At 36.6% G+C, this 17485-nt stretch overlaps 1 protein-coding gene across 20 annotated transcripts in view; it reads left to right on the forward strand.

Annotated features, from left to right (window-relative positions):
• BCKDHB (branched chain keto acid dehydrogenase E1 subunit beta) overlaps positions 1 to 17485 on the forward strand; it is a 121479-nt gene that overhangs the window by 57669 nt on the left and 46325 nt on the right. For 19 of the 20 annotated variants that reach the window (XM_080341537.1, XM_080341538.1, XM_080341539.1 and 16 more), the window contains one exon: positions 14693 to 14779. The exons of the other annotated variant lie outside the window; for it this stretch is intronic. In XM_080341537.1, coding sequence (XP_080197663.1) covers positions 14693 to 14779 — 87 coding nt within the window. The remainder of the gene's footprint in view (positions 1 to 14692; positions 14780 to 17485) is intronic. 20 annotated transcript variants of the gene reach the window in all.

Raw genomic sequence — 17485 nt, forward strand, 5'->3', positions numbered from 1 at the left:
CTCAGTTACAAGTCCTTTCTGCCACAAATTTACGGTATCTGACAAGTTACTTGGTTTCTTTGTGCCATTATCTTACCTTTTATAAAATACATGTTAGTCTGTTCTTTTTCCTGTGTTGTCTAGCGCAAATATAAGTTCATCGTTTTGAGCTTCCATTAGCTTTTAAAAATACGGATTTTTTTAAACTTCATTTTCTTCGAGGTGCTACAGTACAGCCACTTAGTCCCTTTTTCCACTTCTCTGGATTTTGCACGCTAGCTGTTTAAAGCTACTGTACCAGTTCCCTTTTGAGGAAAATAAGTGAAACAAAGGCTAAGCAAGAGTCTTTCTCTAAAATGGGTACATTTTACTCTGAAAGATTTTACTTGAGAAAGCTAGAAACTCTGATAAAGTTGCTTGTGAAAAGCTTTCTGCAAAAATAGCTCCAGGGAATATCAGAGAACGCAGATTTTGTTATTGTAGTAACTTGATGAGCTTCTGTGAAGCGAATTACAGAACTTTTCTTATTGCTCTGTAAGAAAATGAAAATGTTGCTCAGAGTAGGAAAACAGAACTAGTCAACAACCAGATTTTGTTTACCACTTATACTGGGTAATTGATCTTCCCTCCTGCCCTTCCACCACCAAACTGAGTTTTATAATGATCCATAGCCGATCTCCAGCTCTGCTAATTACTGCTCTTCAAGAATGAACTGACATTCCAGTCAATATTGTTTTGCTCAGTTGACAAGCTTGGTTATGCTTCTTTCATTGACGTACTCTGAGATGTACAAAGCTCCTTGGTATTTCCAGGGTTCTATATTTAAATCTTCTCTCTCTGGTCCATTGCATTACAGAGGGTGCGAATGAGGAGTTCTCTACAGGCATTTCAATCGTTACAGTGATGGAGAGTTTATTTTTCTGACTTGGAATGAGTGTTATTCAACAGCGTTACAGTAGGAAATCAAAGTTTCAGACAGGCTTGTTTGTGCCTTGTGTGGTTCTTAAGGCAACTTCAAGGTTTTCTGTCTGCATCATATCTACTATTGAATATAAAAACTGCCATAGTGATTTGGGGAAGAGTCTTTGTGTCAGTTAGACTATGACACTTTGAAGTGTTTAGAGTGAACACTGTGTTTCAGATATGTTAATAATACATAATAATCAGAAAGTAGAGAACAAAGACTGTTATTCAGCAATATTCAGAACTCTGAAGTGAATGGTTTACAGACTTTGATTATTTATTCTGTCATTTACAGAAATGACTGCTGTCTTTTGGTTGATAAGCATGTAAAGGCTTTAACACATCCTCTCAGCTGTTGATCTAAGTGAAAAATACCAAGGTCTGTGTATCATGTTTAATTTAGATACGAGAACCCAAAGAGTTGATTCTTTGAGGAATATACTCTCGATAAATAGGGAATATTTATAAACTCTTAATGCTCGTAATTTGTTCATGCTTCTGACTCATGTTGGTGCTATGGTGACAGTACAATGGAAAAATGTATGTCAATTAATGGAAGCAGGCTGGTTTTCCCAGGTTACTTTCATGATTTTTCATCTCATTAGGAGAGTCTATTTAAAAGTAAAGTATATTTCTTGGTCTATATATAGATTTTCTTTTGGGTACATTTATAATCATTACAGGTAGTGATTCTTGGGCTAACGCTTGTGTTAAGAGATTGAATGTAGCAATAAATGTAGGTCTATTGTGTGTCAAGAAATGACTGCCTCAGATGTGAGGCTTGACATGGTGTTTGTCATTGAAGAGGCTTCCACTGATGTAAGTGAAAAATGCATATATTTCATGGCAGTTTCTCAGTCACTTTGCATGTTACTACTTTATTGTCCTGTGCTAAACCATCAAATGATGCCATTGGCTCACTACAGCTCTAAATAGCATGTCACTTGTGCACAAATACCATTAAACTTAATGGAAGTGGGGAATAAATTTGGTTGAGTGCAAATAGAACTAAAAGGCACATGATCAACCTTTTAAATAACTTGAGCATTGGGAGAAGTTCTTATTTTAGTGTAATCTACTATTTTTATTAGTTTTAGCTTGAATATGCAAGGCAGATGTTGATGGAACATGCTGGAAGATTTTAATAGTGGTGTTTTCCAGAAAATAGAGTGATAGAATATGAAAGTCAAGTTCATCTATAAAGGAAAGGCTGCTGACTCTTAACCTCCGTTTGTATGGTGACTCAGTCAATATAAATTTACATTTTTTCCTGTTTTCTGGACCACTTGCATGTGACAAAGTCTGAAGCTTTATGATATAATCTTAATCAGTTGATTTTGAGAGGTAATGTTTTACCTTTATCTCAAGCATTGTGACTGTAGTCACTCTTCTGGGGAAAAAGTTAAATCCAAATTACTTGATTGAGACACATCAAAAAGATCAAACTAAGGCTGTTGTAGTAGAAGCAACAGAGTTATTATTTGAATAGAAAATAACTGTTGTTTCACATTTCATGGTATTTTAATGGAAATGTAAATAAAAAAGTTGCAGGCAAATTACTGTAGGTAGCATTGGAGGCAGTGTATTGGTGCTTACTGGTTGCTGAAAGAGCTGTGCGAGACAGTGTTAAGTGCAGCTTGTCTTTTCTTGTGTTACTCAGTTAGCAGGAGTACTAATCTCCCTCACCCAGAGAGACTGATTTTTACCAAGATTGCAGGGGCTTAATAGTTGTAAGAGTTGCATTTGTCTGCATGATGGCTATCAGGAGACTGACAAATGGACAGAAAAATAAGATCAGGTCACAGAACCCTAATTTCATTGCCTAACAGACTGAGAATGAATATACCTTGAAAATGACTATTTGTTCCTCCATAAATTGATGTAGGTCAGATACAGAGAGGGTATAACTGATAGAAGAGAGTAGAGGTTGAAGAAGGAATCAGTTAAGGATCGCTTAGGTAGTTTTGATTAAGAGGGCCCAAAAAATAGAAGGGAGAATAAGATGAAATATAGTACTGAAAGAATGAAAAGAGAAGAGGAATTGGTTGTTGCTTTAGAGAACTTAATTTAAATGAGAAGTAGTACAAGAAAAATGTATTCAAAAGAATAAACAAGGGATACAGGAATTTTTAAAACATTGGTTGGCAAGATATTTAGTACAAAAATCTGTAAATGATCTGTATCATTGAAATAGTTACTACATCTATTAGGCACATGCTAATGCTTGTTTTTGAAAGGGGTCGAAGATGGCACATGTCTCATTTTCAGACATCTTGACCATCTTGATCTATTTTTCTTAAATTATTTAGTGATTGTATTGCTCAGATCTTTCCACTGAATTGCCTCATGCTTTTCCATACAATCCACATTAGTAATTCAGATGTTAAATCCAATGAATCCTAAGCATAAGTGGGTCAACAGCTGCAGTGAAATGGATTAATCTGTTTTGTGGTGTGCTGTATGAATTTGTGCTATCAGAATTGGAGTTAAGTTTATGAAATAGAAATGAAGCAGATGCTGGATTCATAAATGCTGAAGCTCCTACTTACGGAGTTTCGGTGCAAAAAAAATTTGGAAGTGTAGTGTAGCTTTTCAGAATGATTATTCAGATTAGAAAATGTTCTGGCATTCAGATTTAGCAGATATACTCTGTTCTTCCTTGATGTGATTCTTTCAGTATTACTTGAAAAAGACAATTGCTGATACGAAGAGTGTCAGCAAAGTTGGTTCTTCCTCCACACATACTTGAAAGGTATCTTCACAGGTGTTTGTTGGTGGCTAGAAACTTGTTTTGTTCCCTTCTTCTGTGTTTAAAATGTTTTGTGAACATATGGCAAATTGAGAACACTGAGTTAAGGCCGAGTTCTTAATTTTAGCCAAAAAGTGGATCTATGAAAGTTTGAAGATCTAGAACAGCCTTTTTAAACGTCCCTGTCTTTTTTTTTAGAAGTCTGCATCAGAAGAATTGTTTGAATAGATGTATTTAATTGTGGTTAAATAAGCAAATATAGTTCGAAGTATTGAGGAATTCTGAGTGACCAGTTACCATGCCTTAATATTTTCCATTAGTTCACTTGCCTTTATACTTTAAAAAAATATTTAAGGAATCAGTTTATAGTTATTACTAGAAGACAATGACTGGGGGATTTAGATGCATTTGATCAAAAGAGGCTTTCTTAATATTCATATTACTTATTTCAGTAGTGCTATCCAGATTGTATGTGTGGTCCTCAGAAGTAAACAGAGGCTCCTTGCAGCAAATGGCTATTAAAAATATTGTCACTGTTAAGGAGAGCTGCCAGTATCAGAAAACAAATGAAGTGTGAAGTAGGGGAGGACAAGAATCCAGTAAAATCAATGTAGTGTATATGGTGTGATAAGAACAAGCCAGGTGGGTTTTATTTCCAAATTGCTGTTAAATTCTGAATCAGTTTTCTTTCCTAAATAATTTATTTGAGAGTGTATGTTTCAATTTATGTTAAGGATGTCACAAGGTCATGCTATGGAGTGCCAGAAGTATTTTTTCGTTGCCTATCTCTTCCTGAAGTTGGTTAGTATGTTCCTAAATATTTTCAGATTAAGCAGGAATATCCATCTACATAAAACATAACTTTTCTCCGTCATCTCCACATCCTATGGCCCTTATTAGCAGCTACTGTTTTCTTAGTAATTAACTGCTTTAGGGTACATAGAATGGTGTTGCGGAAGTGTTACAAGAGGGTTTGTAGCCGTGTTGTTTTACAGGAGTAAGTTTACTGAAAGGCGTCAGGATATTAGTTGCTGGCTGATAGAATATCAGTCCTTTTAATCTAGTCTAGCTCTCTTCTATTAAAAACTATATTAAGCATCCCAAACTGTGTTGAGATGTTCTCTGCAGTATGTTGTATTTCTTTTCTCTTGTCACAATCGCAGCTATTTAAATTGAAAGTTGTTTTGGAGAGGAATTCGCTGCTACTCCGTATTTTTACGGTGCATAACATGTTGGGAATCTGTTCTTGGTTCTTGGCTTTGCAGGAAGCTTATAAATCTCTCAATTGAACATCTCAGCCATACATATCCTGACAGCGTTGTGTAGGATGTAAAGGCCATAACTGTCTTATTAGCTGCTCTCTTCATTGCTTCTTAGGATGTTCTGCCTAGCTCTGTAGCCAACCCCTTTGGTTTCAATTTTAACTTTTTAAATTGTCCAGGTTACTTTGCATTTTCCTGTGCCTGTTTCCATTTCTCATTATCTCTGCACCACTATCTTTACACTACAGCTTTATGGTTTTGATGCTATGCAGGAAGAAGCCGCGTTCATCTTTCAGAATTATTTTTGGCATTTGTAGTGTAAAATGATGCATATTGGAATAATAAAATCCTGGTGTGTTGAGGCAGTAAGTTTTATGGCTGCACTAACATTGCTCTGTAAGATGTTTCATATGTGCATCACAGCTGTGGTCGCATTAGTTCTTTATGAACTGTTGCTGCCGTGCCTACATTTTAAGCTGGGGAAAAGATCCATCCTGGTGTGGATTTCAGAGCAGTGAGGTTTAACCAGTGTGTTATGCAACATCAGCATAATAGCTTAACTCTCCACTGCTGTCCCTGGGCACCATCAAAAAGATCCTGGCTCTGTCTTGTTTGAACATTCCCCTCTGATATGTAAATACATCTATGAGATCCCTAAAGCCCAGTCCCTTAATCATCTTTGTGACCATTCAGTGGACTCTCTCCAATATATCCATGTCTCTTGTACTGGGGAGCCCAGGACAGGACACAGCTCTCCAGCTGTGGTCTCACCAAGTGCTGAGTAAGGGGAAGGGTCACCTGCCTCAACCCGCTGGCAAATCCTTCCTAATGCAGCCCAGGACATCATTAATCTTCTTGGTGGCAATGACACATCGCTGGCTCATGGTGAATTTGGTGTCCACCAGGATGCGTATGTCCCTTTTCTGCCAGGCTGCTTTCCAGCTGTGCAGCTCCCAGCCTGTACCTGGTACATGGGTTGGTTCTTCCTCAGGGGCAGGATGTTGCACTTCCCCTTTTGAACTTCACGAGGTCCCTGTCAGCCCATTGCTCCAGTCTGTCCAGGTCCATCCAAATGGCAGCACAAACATCTGACCTGTCAGCCACTCCTCCCAGTGTTGTGTCATCTGCAACTTTGCTGAGGGTGCACTCTACCCCATCATCCGGACTTCCACAAAGCTTTTGGTACTATCTCCAACCCAGAATACTCCTGTATCCGAGTTAGGATGTCATGCTCTGATCAGATGGACAGCTGGATAGGTGAACTGCTGTTTGTGTGGTTGGGCCTAGAGGGTCATTTAGAGTATGGTATGCTACCTGGAGGCCAGTGACATGTGAGTACCACAGGGGTGTGTACAAGGACCTGTCCTGTTCAGTCATCATTATCAGTGTTCCAGATTTTGTTCCTTCCCCCTCCTTCAAGCTATCATTAGGATTTTAATCTGACTATATTGTGCTAATACTATGGAGCTGGTGGAAGTAGTAGCCAGGTAGAAGTACAGCAAGACTGACCTGTTATGGAGAACAGATTTAAAGTGGCCATGTAAAGTTGAATTATTTTCTGGGGACTTTACTCCTTATTAGAAATCAGTATTTCAATGCATAGTAATATAATAACTTTCGAAGATCTCAATGGGTAGTATGAACATTGTATATAACATACTACACCACAGAAGAAGTTTTGCTGATTTATTATATGCAGCATTAGTTGTTTGGTTTCAGATAAACAGTTAATTGAGCAGCAAGTACATTTTGAATACTTCTCTTAATTTTCCTACCTTTTTACTTCATTAATATGATACTTGTAATGCACTATGGTTTTGGATCTTTGTTTACTTTCTAAGAGCTGATCTTTTAGTCTGATATGAGTTGGAAAGAAAAAATAAAACTCCTGGGATTTGTTTTTTGTGTTTGTCTTTCTCTCCAGAGAAGGTGGGCAGGGGTGCACTCATGGTACCAGAGGAGGGTTGTGCAGCAAGACAGCCTCTCCTGTCATGCTCGTGTGCTAAGGTCCGTGGTGCTCTGTTCTGTCCCTTATCCCTGTGTCCCATTAGTGTTGTCTCCTATGGACCGTGTTTTGCTTCTCTTCATGAGAAACCAGAATCAACGCCTCTTTGTGCTCTCTGCCGCCTGGGAGCCCTAATGGATCTGCTCGTCCTTGCCATGTGAATTGGTTATCACAGGTCATTTTGCTTTGGGGAAACTTGTCTGCACTGCCCAAGCTGGCACCAGGTCCAAGCTCCATCTGGGCCAGGGCCCATTGCAGCAGCCTCAGCTCGGTGTATTCCAGACCTGTAGATGGGAAAGCACAAACCTCAGCTGCACCGGCTGAACAGACAGACAGTGAGGGATTAAAAGCCTGTTTTGGTTAACTACTGAGCAGGAAATCCAAGGTTTGTGCTCTGCTAATGGGGATCAGTTAAATTATTGGCAGCATTTTAGTTATTTGCTTCAAGTTAAAAAAAAAAAAAGTGAATTTTCTTTTTCATCCCCTGCTGTTAATCAGCATACTCATCCATTACAGAGCTGCGTATGTTTTTTTCATTTTATCATTTGAAGAGTTTTAAGATTTTTCTCCTGTGACCTTCCTAAGTGATGGATTAAGAATGATGTTTTTTTCCTTTCCAAGTAGTTTTATCTTTGATCTATGTACATTGTTGCCAGCATTCAGCTGTATTATTGCAATACTGATATGTTTATTATTCTTACACTAGCCTTATGAATCTTAACAAAATGAAAGTAAGGCTGGCTGTCTCATTACCAGTAATTGAGAAATCTTATTCATACTCTGGGCTGTTAAGCTGTGTGTGATGAAAGAATGGTTTGCCATGGAATTTGTTTGTCTTTGCATCTTGATTTTACTAATAAATTAGTTTCAGTTAACTTAGGAGTGCAGTGTAGACATGATATAGTAGATTTGAAGGCTTTCTCTGTTTCCTTCTCTGAGAATTTAGTACTGTTGAAAACCACATCAAATGTTATTTTACTTTCTTTTAATTCAGGTTAATGATGTAATTTTTTTCTTCAATGTTAAGAATTAGGTTTTTCTGTTTTGGAGCTTTGGGGACTGCATACTATTCCTGCCTTTTATTACTTCTAGGAGAAAAAGGTAGTTCTGTGCAACTGATAGTTACAATTTGCAAACTAGATGATGATCATTAGAGAGTTATGGGGCTTGAGCATCTCCAGGCTCTTAGGACACATGCCTTTCTTCTTCCCTTCTATTCTTCTCTCTGCACACTGGTAAAAAAAACCAAAAGGGTGCTTGAGGATCTACTTGTTTTTCATTAGATTCTATAGCTCCAGCATGGCTCTGGGGTGACTGAAAATTGGGGACATAATAACTGCATTTGTAAGTGTATCATAAGCACAAACAGTTTGTTGTATCCGGGGTGCACTGAACCTAATGTGTCATCCTGTGAATTTGCACATGCTATATAATTGTAATCCTCGGTGAATCATCTGGCAGGTTATGTTATACATTTATGTGTGGGAAATGCTGAATAAAAATCTGGGATCTTATTTTTATCCCTATGCTTATGATATTCGGTACCAAGAATGCTACTATGCAATTTCCTTTGTTATTGAAACATTAAAAGGAAAACAGAACTAATGGGTTAAAGTAGATTCCTCAAATTCTACAATTTCCCAGCACAAATTCATTGAAGCTTATTTGAAAATGGAAAAGAAAAAATGTTTTTCAAGGCACTTATTGAAACTTCACCAAAGTGGTGTATTTTTTTTTCAAGATTCCATGTTATCTATTAATATTAGTTTTTGTACAGTTTTATAATTGTTTACATACACACTTATTGCGAAATGAGATATAATACAAATACAATTTCAGCACTTTGGCCAGCTTTAAAATTATTTTCAAAAGCTGTTTTTTCAGTTACGCAGGAATCTTTTACAGTTTCTAAAGAACACGATCAAAAGTGTGCGAAATGAAACGTAAAAGTGAACATCAAAATAATTCCTTTTCGGTAAGAGATGGAAAATTTTTTATTCTGAGAAGAATATTTTCTTTTTAAAGAAAATAGGCAACTTGCCGTTGTGACACAATAACAAGCATTTATAATCTAATTCTGACTTGGATAATTTCTTTCAAGGCACTTGCTGTGATGGTGAAGCAGCTGGTTATGCAGGAAGAAGTGCTGTTGCTGTGGTTGGAGAGTAAGAGTGTACAGTGCAGTTGACCATCAAACTCAGTTCAAGTCTCCTTTCTCCTAAATAAGGGCACAGTATGTTATTGGTAGTGTCAGTGCTTAGTTTTCAGGTTTCTTGGAAGCACCAGACTTGTGTTATTTTCTTCTGTCATCAGTGCCTGTAGAAGGGGAGAAAGCCGCCAACATGACAAATTGAGAGTTGAACAGAAAAGTGATTAGAGAAACTCTTGGATAAAGAATATGGTCAGGGAGGTTGAAAATAATTTACTCTGCTGTTTCACTGCAAAAATGCTGAGCTGCAATTCAGAAAACCTTCAGAGTGCAATCTTAAAGCATTAGTCTTGCAAAAGTGTCAGGACTTTTTTTTTTTTACATTTGAATATCAGGGTGCTCATGCCACACAGGCCTTTTACTCTGCCGCAATGTCAATTGTCATCCTTATGGATGACACCAATGTAAAACTGTCCTAACAACAAAATTGAGGTGGAAGACTATAGTCAATATTGACTTCTGATTTTGTTTCAGGGTTAATTTAGTAGTTGAAAGCCCTAGAGTCTTTTCTCTGACTGGCTATAGCCAGGTGACAGTGGTGGGCCCTGACCTGGGTTTCGGGTGCCCTCTGGAAGGAGGGTGCACGGCTGGAGCTTTCTGTGAGCAATGCCTGATCTGCCTCTGATCTCTGAAATCTGTCTCTGGAGCAGTGTTTGCAGCTTTGTGCTGTCTGCACAGCGCTCTGGGATAAATGGGGTTGTGTCCTTCAACTGGCCTGCTCGATGGTCCTGGCAGTGCCTGGGGAGATGGGCTGGGAATGGGAGGTTCTGTGCAGGGTAGGACCTCTCGCTTTTGGGAGCAACCAGGGTCGCATCAGCTGAACTCAGCTGTGAAAGTGCATAGTGATTAACACAAAGAGGAGCCATGTTCTCTAAATGCTCAGGTAACTTGTATGGTTTGTTACTAAAGATGGCAAAAAAAAAAAAGTTTTCGTGTTGGTTTAATTTGAGATTGGAGATAACCTACAGAATCTAAAGCAGGAACATTTTTATCAGTGCCAATCTCCTAAACCACACAATATTTTTTTAAGATGTATTTTTAAAAGTAATCTACATGAGCTGCAGAACGTGCATGCATTTCAAAATTTAGATATTACTGAGGTAGGAAGAAGTGAAAAGACTGGAGTTTTGGAAGACAGAGCAGGGATGTTGGGGAAATGGAGGAGAACCAAGCCCTTCCAGAAATGTAATGAGTCTCTGGCTGAAGGGACGAAATACACCATTCCTTGAAAGGCCATCTTTTTCTCTTGTTAATCCAAATGAAAAAAGAAAAACACTCCAACCATCTACCTTTTTAAAAGATGATAAATTGGTAAGATTCTCTGCTTGCCAATTTGATACACCGTTCTGATTTAACCACTGTTTTCTCCAGTTTAATACCAGTGGTATTTCCCATTAAGTTTGAAGGGTGAGGACCCTGTTACTGGATTGGATCATGCTGCATTTATTTAGGCTATAAATGCTCTTCCGAATGTTGAGCTTTAGTTATCCCGGAGGTTGAATGCTTGCGTCATTTGATTTGACAGGGATTAATTTTTTTTATATTATTTATATTATGTTTTCTATTTGTTTTTTATAACTTAATGTTTTATAGGAGAGCACTGATATCTGAAAATAATAATAAACAATATCCACTGTGCTCTATAGATTGTAGAGCAGTTACTTTTGACATTTTTTCCCTTTTAAATGGTTAGCCATTTTACTTCCAGAAAATAAGATTAAATTTCCATATGAAGATATTGAAATTAAATAAGTTAGCCATTCTAGAACACTGCCAGTATAGGAAGCGGTTGGGCTTTTTCATCATGGGTTGTCTAAAACATTTTTACATTGTAATATATATTTTTAAAAATTATTTAAGACAATCACATCAATTGCTATTGGCTGCTGTTATTACTGCATAGTACTGTCATCTCTAAGACAGAGAAAACAATATAATAATTAAAATGAAGAGGGCATACAGAGAGCCAATATGTTTGATGAACCAATGTATCTTTCTACCAATAATTTATGAAGCATTTTTTTCACCAAAAAACCCAAACAAACCAACCCCAAACAATCAACCAGAAATATCGCACAAAACAAAACTGTGTCTAAAATCAGTTAGAAGGAATAATCTATAAAACTATGAAAAAAATAGCAAGGAAGAAGCAAGTAGGGAGAAGTAACTTAGAAATATGATAAAAAATTAGCTGCTCACAAACCAAACTAATATAGTTGAGAAGTATGGGATTAGTGCTGTGTTGACTTTAACTGTATGTCATGTAAAGGAAACACTAGTCAATGGAAATAGTAAAGTCACTGAGGTTCTGCAGAGTCTGAATTTTTAACCTGCTTTTTAATATTTCTATCAATGGAAAACATTTAAAACCTTTAGTACATAAGTTAGAGGTAACAAACAGGTGGAAGAATGGGTAAAATAGACACTTGGTGACTGATAAAGACAAGACAGGTTCATTAACTGATCTGAGTCAGGCACACTACATTTTTCAGCATATCCAAATAAAATCTTGTGTCTTGAAAGGATAAACACACACAGGAACAGCAGTCATCAGTTGAAACTGGACTCATTGTTTTGCTTTGGCCAAAAGGCTTCATACATCCAAGAGCTGCAGTATCCTGGTTACATTATCTCTGTATTTGGCGTTGTTCTGAAAAAGGCTGGAATGCTGGTTCCAGATGGGAGTACTTCAAGAAGGACACTGAAAACTGGAGATAATTCAGGGTAGGGCTGTAAGAATGATGAAGAAATTGGAAGTGTCTTGTTTGGTGAAAGATTTAGAGCTCAGTCTGCTTAGTTTAGCAAAAATGTGGTTAAGAAATCATTTGATCACAGTCCTAACGTGTTCATGTGGGCAGCAGAAATGTGATAATGGATAGCAAACAGAAGTAAAATAAGAACCAACAGCTTGAAGTTGAAGTCCGCCAAATTAGTTTGGAAAGAAGGTGCAAAATTTTACAGGGAAGTCAGTTAAACACTGGAACAACTTACCAAGAGCTGTGATGCGTTTGCAAACACTGGAAATAACATAATTAAGATTGCATGTCTTTCTGGAAGACTCACTGTAGCTTAGGAACACGTCTTAAATGTTGAAGTAAAATTGATGCCTGTAATATTCAGGAATTGGAATACTTGCATCCTTCCTTAACATCCAGGACTCTATTTGCAGAGCAGTATAGTGATAATTCCTGCTAATTTTGATTCTGATTTAACCATCTGGAAAGTTTTTAAGGTATTTCTACATGGGACAATGTGGTGCAGGTATCCATGCTGACCCTAAACAGTCTGGGAAGCATACTGAAACCACCAGAGCTATGCTAGTTTGGTTGGTTTCCCAACAGGGGTGATATATAGTGCTTTTTAGCAGGGCTGAGATGCTTGTATGCAATGCTTGGTGGTCACAGCTGCTTGCTGGCTCTTAAAAAGCTGCTACAGGGGAGGAATCCTTGAAGCCCTTGGGAATCATATGTAAAAATAAGGATTTCTCATATAGGAGAAGTAGGTTTCCAAAATGAGATTCCTCCTACCACTGCATTTTTTTTTTTTCTTTATTTTTTTACTTGGATTAGATTTGAGAACAGATCATGCAAGAAAAGATGCCAGTTGTTTAGGGCAAGAAACCGTATCAGACTCAGGAAACCTGTGATGTGAAAGCAGTTGAAGGCTGAGAAATAATGAAGGAACATATTAAAGGCCCTATTCTTACTGTTTTCTAAACACCAATTTTTCTCCACTGTGGATATAGGGTAGTGGAATGCTGGATTACTGGTCTGATCCCACGTGGATCTTCTTATATGCATTTTAACGGTGTCTGTTTCATAGTACTAAATTCTGAGAAACCCAATCTGTAATTTAATGGTAGTTTGCAATATTTCAAGGTGTGAACTTTCAGAACAAATATATGCAAAGGAATCTTTGTTTGGAAAAAAAAGAAAAAAAGAGGATTTTCAAAAAAAACCTTTAACAACTGATTAATTGTATCAGTTTTACCATAGTTGCTTCAAATTGATTGTATCAGTTTTATCATATCAACTTAAAACTCAAGTGTACATTTTGTTCGTTGAACTGTTGTTTTGATGTATTGGACAGATTTACAGTGCAGTCAGTGCCTCTGCTTTGTAGATATGAGTTTCCTGTGCTGGCAAAAGAAATTAAAGAAATCGGCCTACGTAACCGTGGATCACTTCCCAACTGTTGAAATGCCTTTTCCTGTCTTGTTTAGCTCTGAATTTTGTCAAACCACTTCATAGTACAGTGTATGGATCATCTTCTTTATAGGCCTGTGACTTGCCCATACATCTGTGGATGAGCTACTTAGAGCTGTTGATTGAAGCACTCCTAGAAACGCACAAGAATTAGAAAAGTACTTGAATTGGAAGGAATTCTGTATAATTAAGGCATTGGCTTTATGTATTATATTATGTAGACAACACAGGACTACGCGACTGGAGAATGTGCTCATGTAGCCATTAAACTGAAGATCGTGGCATTAAGAAAGTCTGACCTGATAGCCAGCACTGTCTTGGGCTTTTCGACTTGATGACTAATGACACCAGCAGTACACTATGTACTTACCTTAAAAATCAGACTCTAACTCTTCTTGAAAGATTAACATACGTTAATCTGATATATTTTTTCTGATGTGCGTCTCTAGAAGTTTGTGAACCTTTTTTTGCACCTTATGAAATGATAACACGTGTATTATGGACAGTGCGACTTTGCTGCCATATTTCTGACCAAAGGTATCTGATATTGTTCAATTCTCGGCAATTTAGCATGTAGTTGCAATAAACCTCCAGATATTTGGGTGTGGTGAAGCTTTATACTCCCATCAGATTAAAAATATTTTGCTTTCATTGTTATGTTTCATAATGAACACAGTTTGTGTTTTGATTAAAAAATGCTTGGATCACCTTCTGTGTATATTGTGCTGTGTAATTATTTATGAAGTGCATCACATGAAAATCGCACAAACATTGAGACTGAAAATTGAACAATGTTGCTTGTAATTGCCATGTAAAACTTAAATAAGCAGCATTAATCCACATGATTGTTCTCTTGCTAAAATTTTTTATTAAGCAATTTTACTTTCTGAATAGCTATGACTTTACCTAGGATCTGGTTGTGCAGGGGTATGTATCAGTGAAGGATTTCTTTACATCTGTATTTTTTTAGTATTTTATGGATCCAAGTTTTTACTGACTTGTCAAAATCCTTATTCTCCTTCAGAAATTTTACAGTTTGCATTTATAGGGTAAATTGATATTCAGTTGAATCAATTTTTAGTCTTGATATTTTCTTAAAATGGAGTAGAAGATGTAACTACTTTTATGATAAATATAAAAACCTTCTCAGTTTACACTTCAGGATGATTTATCTTGCAGTGAAAATTCAAGAGGGGAAAAAGCTACATTCTAACACTATTAATGTCATGTATTTCCTATTTTCCTCAAGTACTACAAGTAAAAAAATCATAAGATCTGTGATTTGATTTAAGTTTTTGGGTTTTTTTTTTTCCTTTTCAGTCAGTGGCAAAGACTGGGCGATTGCTGATTAGCCATGAGGCTCCTTTGACAGGAGGATTTGCGTCTGAAATCAGCTCCACAGTTCAGGTACACAGGTTCTTTGTATTTAAGCGTTCTGCATGGCTGAATGTTTACCTATTAAAACTTGAGTATTTAATATTCTTTTTAATATTTGCTAAGCTAGAAAATTTAACTTTCACTGAAAAACATGGAGAATGTGCTGTCAGATGCAGAGGGAAAATCTTTGTGTATAGTCTATTTCTAATGTACTTTTTAACCTTTCTCATATTTTTATCCCCCAAACTTCTTACAAATACATTTTAGAAATTTTGAAATCACACACAGGAAAAGGGCCAAGGTCCAGCACATGGTAATGTCCTGTTACACGTCGTGTTCAGAGACCTCGTTAGGAAAGCAGTCTGCAAAAATGGTTCGTGTACTGTTGTGGTGATGCTCATACGTGTGTCGAGCTTGTGAGCACAGAACAGCTTCAGAAGGCTGAGCTGCACATCACTGTCAGTTGTCTGGAGCATTAGGCTTTAACTTTTTTTGGAAGTGCTTTTGAGCTGTTTGACATGTTTTTTTTATCTGTAATTTTGTACAAATTTTCCCCTTAATTTCTTTCCTACACACATCAGTGATGCTGCTTTATAGGAACATCTAAACTAATTGTGTCCATCATCAGCTGATCACTATTTTTCAATTATTCTGCTCTTAGAGTAGCTAAACTATAGCACTAGAGAGAAATGGGATTCTAAATTTCACAAAAAATAAGCTGTACAAGCAGTAGTTAAAGCTTGGGAATTAGCCTTTTTGTAGGAAAGAATAGTTAATTGTTCTGGGAATGTAATTTTGAACTAAATATGCATAAGGAGTCAGAAAACTATGTTTATTGGTATTTGACACAATTTCTCTTAAAGAGTAATTGTATTAATTTTAATTATGTGAAACTCATTCATTTTTTCTACCAAAATTTTTTTTCAATTAAGAATCAAATATTTATCTTCCTTCTAAGTAATTTGTGCTTGACCTCCCTTCTTTTATAGGTGGCTTATTTGATTAAAATAGATCTAGTAAAGTTAGAAGGTATGGCTAACTGTGAGTAGTGAGAGTGACGAGTTCTGTTAAATTCTTACAAAAAAGTGAAATAAACTCAACCAAAAGAAGCCTGTCTTTTGGTTTCTTGTGTTATTGTTAACACTTGAAGAGAAAACTATTCTAAGCCATGCAGCAATCCCAGAATTTACTGGCATAACAAAGGAAAGCATGTCTGTTGGTGAGAAAAGTGAGTTGTAAAGAAGAAAAAAGCTTACGAGTAAATATTATTGGGAGAGCATGGGATGCTCAATATGTTGCTGAAACTACAAAATGAGTTTTGAATCTCCTCAGACCTCCACTAAGAAAGGTCCTTACCTGACTCATCCATCCTGGGGTTGTGTTTTTCTTATCAGAGGTGCATCTTGACATATAACATTATTTTAAAAAAGGAGTTTAAAATGCTTTAATAAAGAACTATTTGTTTCTGTCAATACTGAAAGCAAATATTTGTTTCATGATAGTAGCTCATAATTTTATTTTCATATTTTTTAAGAAACTAGGACTTGTATATTGAGAAATATTAGTTAATTTATCACACATGCTACCTCAGAATAAATGTGACTGTAACTTTTTGGCACTGAAATTATCCATGACGAGTTTCTTTCATATAAGTTGTCTGACTTGAATCTATGTTACAACTGTGTTGGCATTACTCTTTGACTTTTACCATGTGTACTAAAATTTTGATACCAGTTATTTCTAAGAGATTGCAAGAGAGATTAGAATAATATTTACAAAGCATTACAACTTCTTAAACAACAGGATTGCTTTAGGTGTAATAAAGTCCTTGCTTTTATTATCCAGTTAAAACATTTGATCTCTAAATGATCAAGTTAAGTCCATATGTCTGATATCACTGTTCAGTAAAAATAAAAATGAATTTTTTTTATTTTTTGCTGGATACAGTGCATACTGAGAATGCCAAAAATTGGGGATTGCAGTTGGCTTTAGTTTCTTCTTACACATGGAAGTAATAAGACTTCAATGAAGTGTGTTCAGTTGGATTAGATGGTTAGTTTCCATATTGTTATTCCATCCTTGCTGTGAGGTCTCTCGTCATAGAAACAAGGTGAATAAAAGTACATAGGTTATTTTAAAAGTTACCTGTCACAGACACTTCACGATGAGGTACACTTCAAGGCAAATAGTATGGTTGGAAATAATGGCTTTCACTCACGAACTATAGGAGAAAACTATATTGAACAGTTTTCTTTGTGCATTTGCGAGACTAAAAACAGCGTTTGGAGAGCATATTAAATAAGATTTGTTCTGTGTCAAATACAGAATATTGTAAAGCAAAATTTTATTATATTAAGCAGTCATTTACTCTGATTTCTCAATAAAACTAAGAACAGGACAAAGTGGTGCAGTTAAACTTTGCCCTTTGTACTGATGTTTCATATATGATCTTAATGGGTATTCTGAAGTGAGCAACAGATGGCAGGGTAAATTCAGTACAGGTACAGTTAATACTTCATATTGGTTATATTCTGTATAAAAACTTGCAAAACTGTCATGTTCAGCAGAGAGGGCACTAAACTTCTTAAGGCATCCAGTTGGAGCACAGTTTGAGAAGCCTTGGAGAAGGGCCCACCGAGATGTCACTTTCAAAATAATAAGGCATTAGGTGTGAAAATGGTCAGTACTTTATTCACAAGTAATATTAAAAAAATGTAAATGCAGTATTTGTGTCCC

This window comes from Nesoenas mayeri, assembly GCF_963082525.1.
Source record: "Nesoenas mayeri genome assembly, chromosome: 3".
NCBI lineage: Eukaryota > Metazoa > Chordata > Aves > Columbiformes > Columbidae > Nesoenas > Nesoenas mayeri.